The 16414-nt window shown below is 44.7% G+C and overlaps 1 protein-coding gene and 1 long non-coding RNA gene across 7 annotated transcripts in view; one reads left to right on the top strand and one right to left on the bottom strand.

Annotated features, from left to right (window-relative positions):
* The window catches only part of LOC140188794 (uncharacterized), a 47250-nt gene extending 33531 nt beyond the window's left edge, over positions 1-13719 (top strand). Inside the window, exons 1-3 of one of the 2 annotated variants that reach the window (XR_011883395.1) lie at positions 788-1024; positions 1974-2076; positions 11913-13719. This is a non-coding gene — a long non-coding RNA (uncharacterized lncRNA). Of the gene's footprint in view, positions 1-787; positions 1025-1973; positions 2077-11912 lie in introns of those variants that run through there. The other variant, XR_011883394.1, reaches the window with a different exon arrangement.
* The window catches only part of LOC140188792 (forkhead-associated domain-containing protein 1-like), a 149224-nt gene continuing 144367 nt past the window's right edge, over positions 11558-16414 (bottom strand). For 2 of the 5 annotated variants that reach the window (XM_072245438.1, XM_072245439.1), the window contains exon 30: positions 14724-16331. In XM_072245438.1, the coding sequence (XP_072101539.1) occupies positions 16143-16331 (189 nt within the window). In that variant the 3' untranslated portion in view covers positions 14724-16142. Of the gene's footprint in view, positions 12412-14723; positions 16332-16414 lie in introns of those variants that run through there. The other 3 variants (XM_072245440.1, XM_072245437.1, XM_072245436.1) reach the window with 2 other exon arrangements.

A 16414-nucleotide genomic window follows, 5' to 3' on the forward strand; every position in this document is an offset into this window, starting at 1 on the left:
CTTAGGGCAAGTAGCCAAGATTTTGTAAGAAAGATCCATTTGTCTCTGAATCCGTAAGTGGATAATTTGCGTATGTTTATCTGATTCATATTTTATCGATATTAACTCACCAAGGTTTTTTTTTACAAATTTCCATGGAAGCAAAGCAGCCATTAACCCATTGCATACACCCTGGCATTCACCTTCTCCCCTGTGAATCAAGGTGAAGTTTCTTTGGAAAACGTAAACATGAGGAATTCTGCAGATGCTGGAAATTCAAGCAACACACATCAAAGTTGCTGGTGAACGCAGCAGGCCAGGCAGCATCTCTAGGAAGAGGTACAGTTGACATTTCGGGCCGAGACCCTTCGTCAGGACACCTTCTTTGGAAAAGGTGTGTTATGGGCGACTGTCAGTCGCTTCACAGTGTGCTGCGGAATAGCAGAGGGCCGACAGTAGAGAGTAGAATCCAGGGTGAAGGCCTGCTGAAACCAGGGCAAAAGTGTTTGAAAGGATAATGGGCTGGCCTCCTGAGGGAAAGATAATTATAACGGGAAACCTGGAAAGTGAAACCTGAATTAGTCAGGAGTTAATCAAATTCTGATTCAGATTCCCTTGGGGGGAGGGGGAGATTTAGAAGGGTTTTGGAAAAGCTGGGAAAATGATACAATGGCTTCTTTTAGCTTCTTTGAATTTCACCAGAATTTTGGTAGGAGAAGGTGAGAACCTGTGGCAACTCCACGTATGTAATTTAGGGTCTATCTGCAAAGGTTTCTTGGTGCTCCCACTAATCCACTACATGCCTCAGGCCTCTTTAATTGATTGAATTGAATGTAAAATAAAGGAAAATAAAATGAATGTTTTTGTTCCCTGACACTCTCTGGGAAATGCACATACTTCGGGCTCGACTGTGATGTACTGTGTGGCAGGAGAGACTGCCCGACAAAGAATGAAGTTTGGATGAAACCTCTGACATCTGGGACACCATCACTTCCCGATAGAGCCAGCACGGAATCTCAAGGAGAAAAGCCTGGCTTTTTAAAAGGTATATCATCATCACCATCGTGTGCCATGCCCTATAACGAGGGCAATCATGGTCTTGACCCTGATTGTCCTTGGCAAATTTTTCTACTGAAGTGATTTGCCATTGCCTTTTTCCGGGCAGTGTCTTTTCAAGAAGGATGACCGAGCCATTATCAATACTCTTCAGAGATTGCCTGCCTGAAGTCCGTGGTCACATAACCAGGACTTGTGATATGTACCAGCTGTTCACATGACCATCCACCATCTGCTCCCATGGCTTCAAGGGCTAAGCAGGTGCTAGACTTTACCAAGGGAGACCTACAGGCCAGCAGAGTGAAGGAGACCCGTACACCTCCTTTGCCAGAGACGTATCTCCACCCCGTCACCCCGGGTTAAAGGATGCATCACATTGAAAAGGGGCCACAAACAGTCATAACCATGTACCTCTACACCACCACAGGAGCGTGGAAAGGGCTAAAGAAACTCCTCTCATGCCTGTCGGATCTTCCTAAAGACTTCAGAAGCCTGTTTCTGTATAGTGAAGTGGTGCACAGTAGTGCAGTGGTTAGCACCACGCTTTACGGGACCAGCAACCCTGGTTCGATTCCCGCAGCTGCCTGTAAGGAGTTTGTACATTCTCCCCGTGACCACGTGGATTTCCTCTGACAGTCCAAGGATGTACTGGTTGGTAGGTTGATTAAGTCGTCCTGTGATTAGGTTAGGGTTAAAGAGAGGGATTGCTAAGTAGTGTGGCTCGAAGGGACAGAAGGGCCTGTTCCTCAATGTATCAATAAATAAATTAAAATAAATAAATAAACATTAAAAAAATTTCAAGAATTAATTAGCACAAAGGGGTATGATGGCACGGACTTGAAAATCAGCTTCATGCCACCAGTGTGGCTAAGTGATTCAATAACTCGGCCCCCTGTTCATCAGCAATACACGCAGGTTGTTTAATCTTGTCATTTCAGTGGGATGGCGAAGTGAGCACTCCTTGAGTTTGTTGTGCGACATTCCCTAATGAGCAACATTTCCGAACATTTCCTTGGCCCTTGAGATCATGACAGAAAGTAAGTAAGTACACTTTATTATTATTCAAGTATGTATGCAGTATACAACCCTGAGATTCGTCTTCCCCACAAAACACCATGGAACCCGTGTAAAAAAAACAGCAAACCCCCAACTTGCAAAAAAAAAAGAAAAAAAAATCGCGCAAACAGCAAACAATTGAGAGAAAAACACAGAATATAAAACACCAAACAACAAAGCCATTGGAACAGTCTAGGGGTATTCAGTTTAGTTCAGTTCAATTTAGCACTGTGTTGTTTGTAGAAAGGTACTATATAATAGCAATTATTTAAATTACGTTATCTGAGGGTGGATGATGATTTAATTATCACATGGAAGAAGAGAAACTCAAGGGAGCTTCATAGAGTGGCACAGTGGAACAGCTAATAGTTAGCAGACCTGGGTTCAATCCCAGCTCCTGGTGCTGTCCGTGTGAAGTTTCTATGTTCCCCCTGTGACCATATTGGTTTCCTCTGACTACTCTGGTTGTCGCCCACATCCCAAAAATACTCTGGCTGGTAGATTAATTGGACACTGTGAGTTGCCCCGAGTGTGTGGGTATGATATAATCCGGGGAAGTTAGTGAGAATGTGGGGTGAATACAAAAGAATAGGATTTTATAAGTGGGTAGTTGTTAGTTGGCACCGACTCTGTGAGTGGAAGGGCCAGGTTCAGTGCTGTATCTCTTCCTAGCTGTGTGAGAGGCGGCAACAGAGAGACGTGATCAATTCTGACTGAACATTGAGTTTAGCTCTGTACTCTTCCACTTGAGAAAGTGTGGACTTTAGAGAACCAGGGGGTATTACTTCTCTTAAAATAATCATTCACCTTTCTGCAGTTCAGCTCTCCGAAAGCGGGAGCTGCAATGAACGGAAGCAGGGAAGAGCAGTCGTCAAAGCGGTGGCTGGGGGTCCGCCACACGGGGTGTTGATGAAAAGAAACCAGACTGCTGGAAATCTATAAATGATGAAGGCAGATCAGATCTGGCAGCATCTGTAAAGAGAAAAGCCAGGTTAATGTTCTGAGTGAGGACTCCCTGTCAGCGCTGAAACATAATTTGCATTTCCTTCATCACTCTTCAATTCCCGACAGAGCTCAGGCGAAAACAGAAGCAGACAGGAGTCAATGCTGAGTATCGGTGAGACGAGGTGAATAAAAGCCTGGTTGGTCAAAGAGGTGGGTTTTAAGGCAGCTCTTAAAGAAGGAAGACTGAAGGTCCAAGGAAGGGACTTCAGGGTCACGGAATACGTGGTCACGAACACTGGTGCGAATAGACTACGCAGCTGCAAGTGAGCTGGAACAGGAGTACAAATACACAGGGGCAAGGTGGCGGTAGACTGGCATCAGTAGGATCAGGGTGAAGGGCAAGGAAGGTGCCTACATACCAATGGTTTCCCTCTGTCTCTCTCCCCCCTCACTCGATGGTGTTGGAGTCGATGGGTCTTTGGTGAGATTTGATTGATACAGTGTGTGGATTGGACTCCAGCTCACGTTACGCTGTGTTTCTGGCTTCTGGTCACTCCCTTTTTCTGTCGCTGTTTGGTGCGACTTTGATCAGGGTGGACTAGTGCTGTGGCCTACAGATAGTGAGAGGTGCAGTGTTAGATTGAACTGGACCGAGCTGAACTGAATATGCCTGGACTCTTTCGATGTCTCTGTGACCTGGTGTTTTGTACTCTGCACTTTCTGCTTGATCCATTTTTCCCATTTGCGCAATCTGTTCTCTTTTCTTTTGCACATTGGAGGTTTGATGTTACTCTTTAAACAGGTTCCATGGTGTTTCTTTATTTCGTGGCAGTCTGTGGGGAAGACAAATCTCAGGGTTGTATCCTGCATACAAAACTTGAGAATCAACTTACTTTGAATCTTTGGGTGGGCTGGTTACAGGTTGCAGGGTTTTGACTGAGTTGAATTTTATGGTCTGCTAGGATAACAGGGGAATAGTTATATTTGGAGATAAGAAATGCTGTAAGTAAGGGATTCAATGGGAGCTGAGACAAATGGAGACAGGTATTATTTTCCTTCTGATATTTCATGAGGTGGTTTCATTTTCAAAGTGAACACCACTTCCATTTTTCTTTTTATGTAGAATGCGGAAGGATAGTCTAGCTTCAGTTTTAACCCCTTCCTCCCACAACAGGCAGGGAGAAGGATAGATGAGAGGTAAACACTTTGAAAATTGAAATTATGCCTCTAATGGTTTGGCATGGACTAGATGGGCTGAATGGCCTGTTTCTGTGATGTGCTTTTCTATGACTCTGTGACTCAAACTCACCATAATATTAATGCCGTGGTTTCAGGCCTTTAACAAATTTTGCAGTGAAGGTAGAAGAACATATGAGACATAAAAGTCACAAGCAAGTGAGAATATGATTGCATTGGGGAGGGTGGAAAGGGAATTCGCCAGAGGTTTCAGCTATGAGGAGAAATTAGATAAACTGGGTATACCTTCCTTGAAGAGGAGAAGACTAAGTGGAAGAGCTATTGAAATAAATCAAATCATGACGGTCATAGATGAGGTAAATGGTGATCTTTTTCCCCCTTAGCAGAGCGATTGCTCATCGGAGGGCAGAGCTTTACAGTACTGTAGGAGAAGGGAGCTTCAGGTGGAACTTTTGCACCCTGAGGGTGGTTGAAGTGAGGACACACTGTCTGGAGGCGGTGGGGGGGGGGGTGGTGGAGACAGATATTTTCACAACATCTATGTAGTATTTAGCTGAGCACTTCAAATACCGTAGCATGAAGAGACCATAGCCTGAATGGTGGGCATCTGATGGCCAGCATGGACATAGTGGGCCGAAGAGACTGTTTCTATGGTCTGAGATTTTATGACATTTGGAAGTGCAGTGTATTACCTATGCCAAACAAGGGAGTGATGCACTGCCTTTTATTCTTTAACGTATATGTAGAACGTAGAACAGTACAGCCCATGATATTGTCCTAACCAATATGTGTTGGGCACGTGGCCAAGTGGTTGAGGCATTCGTCTAGTGATCTGAAGGTCGCTAGTTCGACCTCAGCTGTGGCAGCGTGTTTGTGTCCTTGAGCAAGGCCCTTAACCACACATTGCTCTAGTGTCTGTGCGAGGAGTGGCATCCCACACAGACTTCCAATCTGCACCTTGTAAGGCATGAAAATGTCCGACGCAGGCCTCTCATGGTCTGAGTCGATGTTTCCCCCCCATATAAACCTACATCATGATCAATCTTTTCAGAACGCTGGATGAACTCAGCAGGTCGGGCAGCATCAGTTAGAAACGATGAGTCGACGTTTTGGGCCGGAACCCTTCGTCAGGACTGAAGAATGAGAGATGGGGAAGGATTTGAAGAATGCTTGTAGCTTCAGTTGAAAGACCAGTAATTTGAAAGACAAAGGGGTGGGGGAGGGGAAGCATTGAGGTCATAGCCCTGAAAACAATGGGTGGTAGAAGGAGGCGGAACCATGAGGGAGCTGGGAGAGGGGCTAGAGTGAAATAGGGATAGAGGAAGGGAGGGGGAGGGAATTACCGGAAGTTGGAGAATTCTATGTTCATACCAAGGGGCTGAAGACTACCTAGATGGTATGAGGTGTTGCTCCTCCAACCTTATTCATCTGCAGATTATTATGTGATCATGATCAATCTAACCCTTCTCTTCCTCACAGCCCATAACCCTCCAATTTCCTACATCCAAAACCACTCTGCAGTCAGACAATATGGAACAGGCCCTTCGGCTCATCAAGACAAGCACTGAGTGACATAAACCCCACCCTGATCCCATTTTATTCTCCCCACGTTCTTCCAGATTCTTCTGCTCTCGGGCAATTTACGGTGGCCAATTAACTTAAGTTGGACATCCTTGTAATGTGGGAGCAAACTGAAGCACTCTGGGGGAACCCGTGCGGTCAGTCTCCGCACAGTGAGTGCTGCTGGCGAGGATGAGCTGTGAGACAGCAGCTCCCTAGAAAGGGTTAAGGAAGGTCTTCTTAGAATTCCTAGTGGGTCAGGAGGAGCAAGGGGGGCTTCCCTTCCATAGTCCTTGGGGCAGTACTTTGTCCCCCATGAGGTGAGGGAGTTTCCAGTGCTCCCTGATGGTGACCCAGTGGAGGCACCTCTCCTTCCTTAAAGGACATAATGTGCTCGTACTCCATCTCACACTGACAAGCTGGGGATTATCCAACACATTTCTCATTCAAAGCCTATTACAACCAAATTCCCATTCCCCAGTTAGATTGAACATTTTTGATTTACTTATCCACTTCATCAAGATGTGGATGTCACTGGCAATGCTATTGTTAATGGTCCAAGTCTTACCGTCTCTGAATTGATGAGTCACTCAAAGTCAACCACAATGGTTGTTCTAAAGACTTCTCGGTCAGAATGAATCAGTGAGAGAGAAAGACTGGCCATCAATCAGATAGTGTATGCATTTGTGTGACATTCCAAAAGTTTCATGGTTATCATTACTGATAATAGCTTTTCAAAAAAAATCTATATTATCTATATTTAATTATTTGAACTTTAAAGTATCCAGCTACTTACCACTCATGCTTAGATCAATAGTCCCAACATCCGTGTACTAACCAATGACCAAACTAGCGTACTCATATCTTGTTGAGTGTAAGATCAGAATTCACGAGCCTTTATGTAAGTGAAGCCTTGCTGTTCAAACCTTCTGACCTTTGTAGAAGTGTCACCACCAGGTTCTGAGCTGGCCCACACACACTCCACCCCCACTGCAAACATCCACTTTCTTCCACTTGTTCTAGAATGAATTGGTTTCCTCTTCAGTCAAAGGGAACTGACATTAAAGGGAACTGGCGGGGATGATAGCAGGGCAGAGATGGCTGAAGTTTCTGGGAATAGTTCACAAGGCACAGAATAGACATACCCCACAGAAGAAGTTGTTCTCAAATGGCGGGAGTAGGCAAACATGGCTGAGAAAGGAGGTCAAGGACTGCATAAAAGCCAATGAAAGGGCATACAAGGTGGCAAAAGTGAGTGGGAAATTGGATGATTGGGAGGCTTTTAAAATCCAACAAAAGGCAACAAAAAAAGCTATAAGAGAAAAGATGAAATATGAGGGCATACTAGCCTATAATATAAAGCAGAATACCAAAAGTTTTTTTCAGTTATAAAAAGAGTAAAAAGGAGATGAGAATTGATATTGGACCACTGGAAAGTTTTGCTGGTGAGGTAGTAATGGGGAACAAAGAAATGGCAGATAATCTTAATGGGTACTTTTCTTCAGTCTTCGCTGTGGAAGACACTGGCAGTGTGCCAGAGGTCCATGAGTGCCATTGCTATTGCAAAGGAAAAAGTGCTAGGCAAGCTCAAAGGTCTTAAATGGGTAAGTCACCTGGGCCAGATGGACTACATCCTAGAGTCCTGAGAGAGGTTGCTGAAGAGATAACGGATGCATTGGTCATGATTTTTCAAGAATCACTTGATTCTGGCATGGTCCTGGAGAACTATAAGATTGCAAATATCACTCCACTCTTTAAGAAGGGAGGAAGGCAAAAGAAAGGAAATTATAGGCCAGTTACCCTAACTTCAGTGGTTGGGAAAATATTGGAGTCTATTGTTAAGGATGAGATTTCAAGGTACTTGGAGACTAATGATAAAGTAAGTTAAAGTCAGCATGGTTTCTGTAAAGGTAAACCTTGCCTGACAAATCTGTTAGAGTTCTTCAAGGAAGTAACAAGCAGGGCGGACAAAGGAGAGACAGTGAATGTCATTTACTTGGATTTTCAGAAGGCATTTGATAAGGTGCCATACATGAGGCTGCTTAACAAGATAAAACCCATTACAGGAATGACACTGGCATGGATAGCGGAATGGCTGACAGGCAGGCGGCAGCGATTGGAAATAAAAGGGGCCTTTTATTCCCAATTAATACCGGTGACTAGTGGTGTTCCTCAGGAGTCAGTATTGGGACTGCTACTTTTCACATTTTTTAAATGATTTATATAATGGAATTTATGGCTTTGTGGGAAAGTTTGCAAATGATACGAGGATAGGTGGAGGGGTAGGTAGTGCTGAGGAAGCAATGCAATTGTAGCAGGACTTAGACAAATCGGAAGAATGGGCAAAAAAGTGGCAGATGGAATATAGTGTTGGGAAATGTATGATAATGCATTTTGGTAAAAGGAACCATAGTGCGGACTATTATCTAAATGGGGAGAAGGTTCAAACATCAGAGGTGCAGAGGGACTTAGGAGTCCTCATGCAAGACTCCCAGAAGGTTAATTTACAGGTTGAGTCTGTGGTAAAGAAGGCAAATGCATTGTTGGCATTTATTTCAAGGGGAATAGAATATAAAAGCAAGGAGATAATGCTCAGGCTTTATAGGACACTAGTCAGTCCCCACTTGGAGTATTGTCAACAGTTTTGGGCCCCATATCTCAGAAAGGATGTGTTGTCATTGGAGAGAGTCCAGAGGAGGTTCACAGGGATGATTCCGGGAATGAAAGGGTTAACATAGGAGGAAGACTTGGCAGCTTTGGGCCTGCATTGACTGGAATTAAGAAGAATGTGGGGGGGGGATCTCAGTGAAACCTACTGGATGTTGAAAGGACTAGATAGGGTGGATGTGGAGAGGATGTATCCTTTGATAGGGGTATCTGGAACTAGAGGGCATAGCCTAAAAATGAGGGGTGACCCTTTAGAACAGAGGTAAGGAGGAATTCTTTTTTAGCCAGAGAGTAGTGAATCTATGGAACGCTCTGCCACAGACTGCAGTTGAGGTTAAATTCGCGCGCATACTTAAGGGGAAGTTGATCATTTCCTGATCAGTCACGGGATCAAAGGACATGGTGAGAGGGCAGGTGTATGGGTCGAGTGTGATCCGGGATCAGCCATGACAGCAGAGCAGACTCGATGGGCTGAATGGCCTAATTCCGCTCCTATGTTGTATGGTCTTATGGTTTTATTAACCTGAAGCAAAGCACAAGCTCTCTCACACGTCCTCTGCCTGAGCTCTTGGTCTTTCCCTTTCATAGTCATGGTCATACTTTATTGATCCCAGGGCAAATTGGTTTTCGTTACAGTTGCACCATAAATAATAAATAGTCATAGAACCATAAATAGCTCCAGTATACAGTTGAAGTTTGTAGAACTTCAAAGCCTCAAAACCCATAATAGCAGCAGGCACACACACACACCAGCACATACACACACAAACATATTCACATTTGTTCCCACAAATAGCAGCTAACAGCCTTTCCTTTAATTAATTTGTACTACTGATAAAGGCAGTTGCCATTACTAATGTGAATGTGTGAAGTTTTAAAGAAAATGCTGTTAAAAGAATGTGAGAAATGTTATTAATGAATTCTTTATCTTAGGCAGTCCCGTAAAAATGAGCTTGACAGCTTTTCCTCCCCAGTTTAGATGAAAAATGCAGACTCCTCCATAGATGGGGCAGGAGTTGGGGTGGGTAGACAGGGAGTTTGTGTGTGTGTGTGTGTGTGTGTGTGTGTGTGTGTGTGTGTGTGCACGTGTGTGTGTGTGTGTGTATACGTGTGCATGCACGAGCGCACTCCTGATGCATAGCTTCAAAACCACTTCGAATACACCTTCTCCAGTTTTAACTCCCAAGGGCCAGAGGTTTCCAGGAATCAAGTGGACGCCGCAATTCTTAAAACAATCTGTCTCAGATCTGAGTTTAGAACAGAGCGTCCTTTTTGGGGTCTGTTATTGGACATGTGAATGATGTGGCCTGCTCAGTGTAACCATATGAATGGAACTGTGGCACCATTGGTGGGAATGTTGGCCTGGGAAAGGATAATGATGTCAGTTTGCTTATCCTTCTAATGAAGATTTTGTGGACAGACCAGGGTAGGGATCATTGCTGCCTGATAGACATTGCGTTAGACGTGTTAGAAAAGCATTCTTTTCCTCTAATGACCAGAATCAGCCCCTGGCCAATTGGGGATAAGCAATATTAACATATTACAGCTCAGATTAGCCAAAGTTTTAATTGAAGCAGTGTCTAATCTTACATTTGTTGTGATCACAGTGGGGAGGGGATTCTGAGACTGACTGGTGAAATTGAATGAAGAACAAAAGGAATGTGACCTTTATCCTGAAGCATTTCATAACTGACTGAAATGATTCATCTTAGTTCAGGGATTCGTCTGGCAGAATATCTCCCCTGACACCCTCATTGCTCTGAAGTGTTTGAATTCTCCTTGCTATCACACACATTATGTCTCAGCCATTCCTCTCGTCTGCTGTGAATTGCACCGGTTGCCCTTTGCACTTTGCTGCACAAGCGGACCTCACTGGACGTGACGTACTTTGGAATCACACCTGTGTGTGAGAAGTTACCTGTGCAGGTGTTCCCAGAGTTTCCAGCATAGCGACCACTGCCTCAGCCTGTCCAGCCTCTCTGCTTCCTCACCAGAAATGCACAGGGATAACAATCTCACCACAGAAGGGTAGTGAAATCAGGAGAGGAGAGAGGCTAAACTCACTACAGGAGAAGGAGTGAAGCCACAGGGCAGCTGTCCCTATTGTACTGCCCTGGCTTGCATATCATGCTGGGATGCAACCTCCATGGTCGACCTCGAACAACAGAGGGCCTCAAGACCTGCTCTCTTGAATTCTCCGACCAGTATCCCTCCTGTAGTTAATTCATACCTCCTCCCACACCAGCATTACTCCTCCTCTTGTGGTGATGAATCCAGAGGAACAGCAGAGACTGATGCAGTTTGGCATCAGTGGCATGGTAGGAGTTGCCAGTCAGTGTTGAACTCAATGTAGGGCCCTGTTAGAGACTCCAGCTCCGGACTTTTCCCTCTGTGCGTGTCCCTATGAGTGGGTATAGCCACAAGGCAGCAGTGGTTTGAAACCAGGTTTCTTTCTCCAAAATGAGCTGCCAAGCCCCCATCTGCCTGTAACAACTGGTTTGAAGGACTTTGCCCCTTCTCCTGTCAGTAGAAACGGTTCTGCCAGGTTTAGTAGCTAAGCCACATGTGAAGATCAGGAACTGGACTTGGTTTTGTCAGGGGCTATTTGAGATGCATACCATTGTCAGTATTTAATAGGTATCGGGAGCTTATCCACACTACCTCCCCTCGCTATAACGAGCTTAAGGAGGTTTAATAACCTTACTAAGGAGGCGATAGCGAACCCACTACAACAGAGACATGGAAGCCACCGTGGAAGGGATGGTAAACTTACTCTGGTGGGAAAAGCAAGCACCCAATTGGCGGGAGAACGATAGTGGCAGTGGATGAACGGTAGGAAGGAGAGGGAGCTCACCAGAAGAAGACTGTGTCTATCACACAAGGTAGAGTGAACATGTTGTGGGTGGGGCAGTGAGAGCTCCGTGGGAGGGAGAGTGAACTTAAACGTGCATTGGCAAACTCAGTATGATGTGGAAGGTGAGTTCTCTGGAAGGGGGACTGCAAACCCATTTTTTAAGCGTGTAGCGCATTCTCTATGAAGAAGGGTGAGCTGTCACGAATGAGGGCTTTATCCCCTAACCTTTGGCAGATTCAGTCAGGAACGAGGATGTCTCTGTTCTTATTATTTGTTCAGAGACACCACCTTTGTTTCATTTAATATACAGTCTGTATACTTCCACAAAATTTCTCCACAGTTAAAGTTTAATGAAATCTCCCATCAAAGGAAGTCACTGTAACTGAAGTCATGATGTCACTGTGCAAAAATCTTATTGCTTTTTTTGTTACAAAACCCAAGGTACTTGGTCACTTTAAATTTCGAGGGTGAAATTGGGGGAAACTTAAGACCTAGCTTTTTAATTGCAGATAATTAATAGTTACTTCTTGATTTCAAATACTGTCAAACAATATTGTTTGTGCTAAATAATGCCCATTATTATTTTTCTCCTTTTCAGCTCTGAGGTTTTGTTGACTCTGTTCCCAAACAACCTGGCACCCAGTGACATCTGACCCCATCGTTCCGTGTGCCTGCCTCCCACTTTCCCGTCCATGGCAATATCTGAGGTTGGAGTAATGGAGGGGAGGTGAGGAACCAAAAGCTCCTCCTGACATGGAGTGCAGCTCCAAGGCAGAACCAGGATCGATGTCACACTCACCAAACAACTGGCTTACATGCAGTGTTGTTCCTTCACCCTGAGGGTGGCCTCATTGTGGCACAGTATTGCTTCTGTTACAATAATAACTGTATTTCAGCAAATACTTCATCAGACAAGACCATGAATGTAGATCTTTTAAGAATTCACATGAACGTTGATAAATCAAGTAAGTCTCTCTATAAATAAATTCTCTAGCAATGAACCAGGCCAGGACGCTCTGCGAGAGTGTGTGTAGACCTCAGTGTATCTTGGATTGGTTTGTTTGTCATTCCGCTGGGATCTTCCTCTGTTCCATCTCCTGGGAAAGAAAACCATCGGATAAAACTTCACGTTAGAAAATATTGACAGAGGACAGGGCTGTACAAACAGGAGTAAGCTCTAGGTTTAATGGTTAGAAATCACAAGACGTGCTGATGTCCTTGGAGATCAGTGCCAGCCACAGGTAAATTCATAACTCATCCAAATATGATTAAAATGATGACACAAGAAACTGCAGACGCAAGAATCTGGAGCAACAAACAATCTGCTGGAAGGACTCAATGGGTTCACCAGCATCTGCAGGAAGAAAGAATTGGACTGGGGCAGGGGTTCAACCTGAGATGTCGACAGTTCCTGTTCTCCTTCAATCCACTGAGTTCTTCCAGTAGGTTGATAATTTCTACTCCTCCCTCATCTCCTGAAGGCACTGTCTCTCACCGGGATTGGTTTGGGAACACAGTAACCCTTCAAGACTTAATTTACAGAGGTCACTATCTGAGCCCAACCCTGGGGTGTTGGCGGGCTGTCTGACTTTGATTCTGTTCTCTCCTGACGCCCACAGGCAGAAACAATTCTGTGTGGTGCAGAGGACAAGATTAAATGCTACTTTAAAACACCTTGCTCCCGAAGGTAAGATTAAAAAAATATACCTCTGTAATCAGGAGAAATGTAGATTTCATGGTGGCTTGATTGCTTATAACATAATGCAATGAACGGAGAGTCTGTGTCCATGTTCTAATTATTTGAAATAAATAGGTCAGGGAGTATGGGGTTAACCAGTTGTGCTGTGTGCTGGGTTGGTCGTTTCTCAGGGTGCTGGAGTTGGGAAACAGACGGCTGGCTAATATAAAGAACCCCGATCCCCTACTCACCTCCAAATGAGAGCTGACTGTATTCTAGGCAGGAGGGGAGACTGCCTGGATCTCATTTCTTAAGGGGTTTGGCAGGCAATTTTCCAAACCCTTCTGCAGCTAATGGGCCTGGGGTTTTTATTTGTTATCTTGCCTTTCCTGGGAGATAACAAGATTCCTGGAGGGAAAAGGGTGCCAGTACAGCATTGTTTGATGGCTCACAACTGGGTGAGTGGGTTGGCCATTTCCTGTCATTGGGGATCGTGCTATGAATATTACGGTGCAATTCAGTCATCTCAGCAACAGCAGAGCAGCAGTTTTGTACCTGAGGCAAAGAATAGACTCAAGCAGAATGCTGATCAACCTAGCCCATCTCTTGGTCCATATGTAGTCATTCTGACTGTACTTATTCTGAACTTAATAACCATTCCATCTGTAAGGGTTTCTTCTTTTATGTTACTGCTAAGGTGAATAAAATGGCTTCTCTGTACTGTTAACTGCTGAGACAGTGGTTCTCTATAGCAGTTAGTGATAACAGGACTTGTATTCATTTGTTAACCAATTGGGGATAGATGTTACTCTTTCTGTCTGTGTGAAAGCTGTTAGTTTGCGCGGGCTTCAGGGGAGAAGGCGTGAGGAGGATGAAGAGAGAAGGCGTGGCTTGAGGAGATGGTTGCCGGATCCGCTGGGCCTGGGCTTGGGGCGGGAGCCTAGGGGTCGACGACGAGCGAAGGAGGATCAGCGAAAGCGAATCCGTGAACTCCAATGTTTGTGTACTGGACATGTTCATGCGATTATTGGCGCCTTTTATTTCTTTTCCTTTTCTTTTGTTTCTCTACTAACCCCATACTTTTACCAGGGGGCTACACATCCCTCCCTAGCTGTATTTTATGTCACTATTTTTTTTTAACCTAACCTTGTTTTTTCCCCGTCAGACTTTGTGGGATTACAGAAATCATTAAAACAGTGCTCCCACTCCACAGTGCACAGAAATATCAGCAATTACAGGCTGGGCCATGGTGTTCATTCCAAGAAAGATTATTGTAGTAAGATATGAACTCCCACACTTGCTTATCAAACTGCATTTTTGCATTCCTTTCTGAATTGGCAGACTGCTGATTTTAATTTTTACTTTCCCGTGTTTCTACATTTTGAAAGCCTGAGCCAAGAAAGGAAGAAAGCCCACTTGGGTTTCATGCCTGTTTCCCTTCAGGGTGAGCTGCCCACGGAACTGAGCATCCAAACGTACAGGGTGAGGAGTTTGGCGCCTGCAGATCCTGAATCCCTGTGAGAATTTGAGCCTTCTGCAGAGCAGAGAACAATCTCAATCATTTAATATATGGGAAAGAGCCAATTAAAGCTTAAATTCAGAGCCTGTTTCTGAGGCTGAGGCCTTTCTCTATCTGAGTGTCTCCTCCCTCTAGTGGAAATTTCTTATGATCTTATGTAAATTCCTCAGGCATTAGTAGATGCACGTGAAGGTTTATTAGCAAGTAACTTGCTCGATGTAAAGGATTCAGTTTCATATAAGAAAATAGGAGCAGGGGTAGGCCATTCAGCCCCTCTTATCTGCTCCACCATTCTGTATATTCATGGGTGATCTGTCCTAGGCCTAATCTCCTCTTCCGTGCCAGGTCCCCACAGCCCTCAATTCCACGATCTCTCAAAACTTCATCTTTTTCGTCTTTACATGCCCACAATACCTGAGCTCAGTGCCCTCTGGAGTAGGGCTGCATTGTCTTACAGTGAGAAAGCGTTCCAGCCTCATACTGTACAGGCAGCTGACCTTTCAGCTTCTTGAAGCAGCTTTGTAGCTTCCTTGCAGGTCACTTCAGGTTTGATTGTAACACGGTTTCCAAACAGAGCTCTCTTTAACACCAACTTTCACAACAAGGCTAATGTCACCCTCCCCACTGTAAATAATTCTAACAGTCTGATCCCAAATCCCAACCAGAGGACTCCCAGACTGAAGATTAAAGATGTTACCAAGTAATTAGGATTAATTTTTCTTTTGCAATCATTTAATTTTTCTCTGCTATTATTGAACAACAAGCTGATGGTATAATCACGAGTACCAGTGTGATAAAGGTACACCAAAAGAGTCTGGCTAATATCAACAGAAACGCAGTTGGTGACACAGAGAGCTGGCATTGAGCCTAAGAGAATGTTTGGAGCTGGATTAAGGTCAGTTGAGATATGATCAAAGTGTTCAAATTATCCCATCATTTCAAGTGAACTTGATTATTCAGTCCCTTAGGCATGTTAATTCCTCCCAGCCAATGCCTCGTGCTGCCATTCCCAGCACTTGGCCCAGTCACACCATCGGGTTATCAGCCTTGAAGATGTTCTGAGTGCTGAGCGCATCAGTTTTTGACATAAACGATAAGCTGGTCAAGGCAAAGGGAATGGAGCCTTCCATCCCAATGCCTGTTATCAATTACTCCAAGGATGGTTGAAACTACAGCTTCCTCCACGTAATAACGGTGTACATGATGCTATTACGGCTCGGGGCGTCGGAGTTCGGATTTCAATTCTGACACCGTCTAGAAGGAGTTTGGACGTCCTCCCCGTGAAGGTGTGGGTTTCCACGGGGTGCTCCAGTTTCCTCCCACATTCCAAAGACGGTTGGTAAGTTAATTAGTCACTGTAAATTGCCTGGCGATTAGGCTAGGGTTAAATAGGTGTGTGTTTGTGCAGTGCCGGTTGTGGGGCTGTATCTCTAAAACAAATACAAAATAATTTAAATCACTTCCAATGTGTATCTCAGTTTAGCTTCATTTGATCTCCAAGGACTACCTCAGATTCGCTTTACGTAGGGACTTCTAACATTCAGCAAGGTGTGGAGTGTTCAATCCTCTGGGTCCTGGCAGATTCCAGGGCTTTGTAATGAATTTCAAGCTTGAGAAATGCTGTATACAGGTTACACATGAGATGACTCACAGTAAACCTGTGCATGGTGCTTGCATACCAAAGAGTTCTCAAGGTTGATGAGGCGTGTCGTGGTGTCACAGAGGTCTTGGCCTTGCTTCTTCAGCTCTCTCTTCAGCACCTCAATCTCATAATCCTTCCTCTTCAGCTTCTCCTCCATCATCTTCCGACGAGCCTCGGCCTGGAGCCAAAGCACGAGAGAGAAATGAGAACCCCTTTTGACAAAGAGGTGTATCAAACAGTGCGGAATGGGGTCTTTCCTAC

This window comes from Mobula birostris, chromosome 27, assembly GCF_030028105.1.
Source record: "Mobula birostris isolate sMobBir1 chromosome 27, sMobBir1.hap1, whole genome shotgun sequence".
NCBI classification, from domain to species: Eukaryota; Metazoa; Chordata; class Chondrichthyes; order Myliobatiformes; family Myliobatidae; genus Mobula; species Mobula birostris.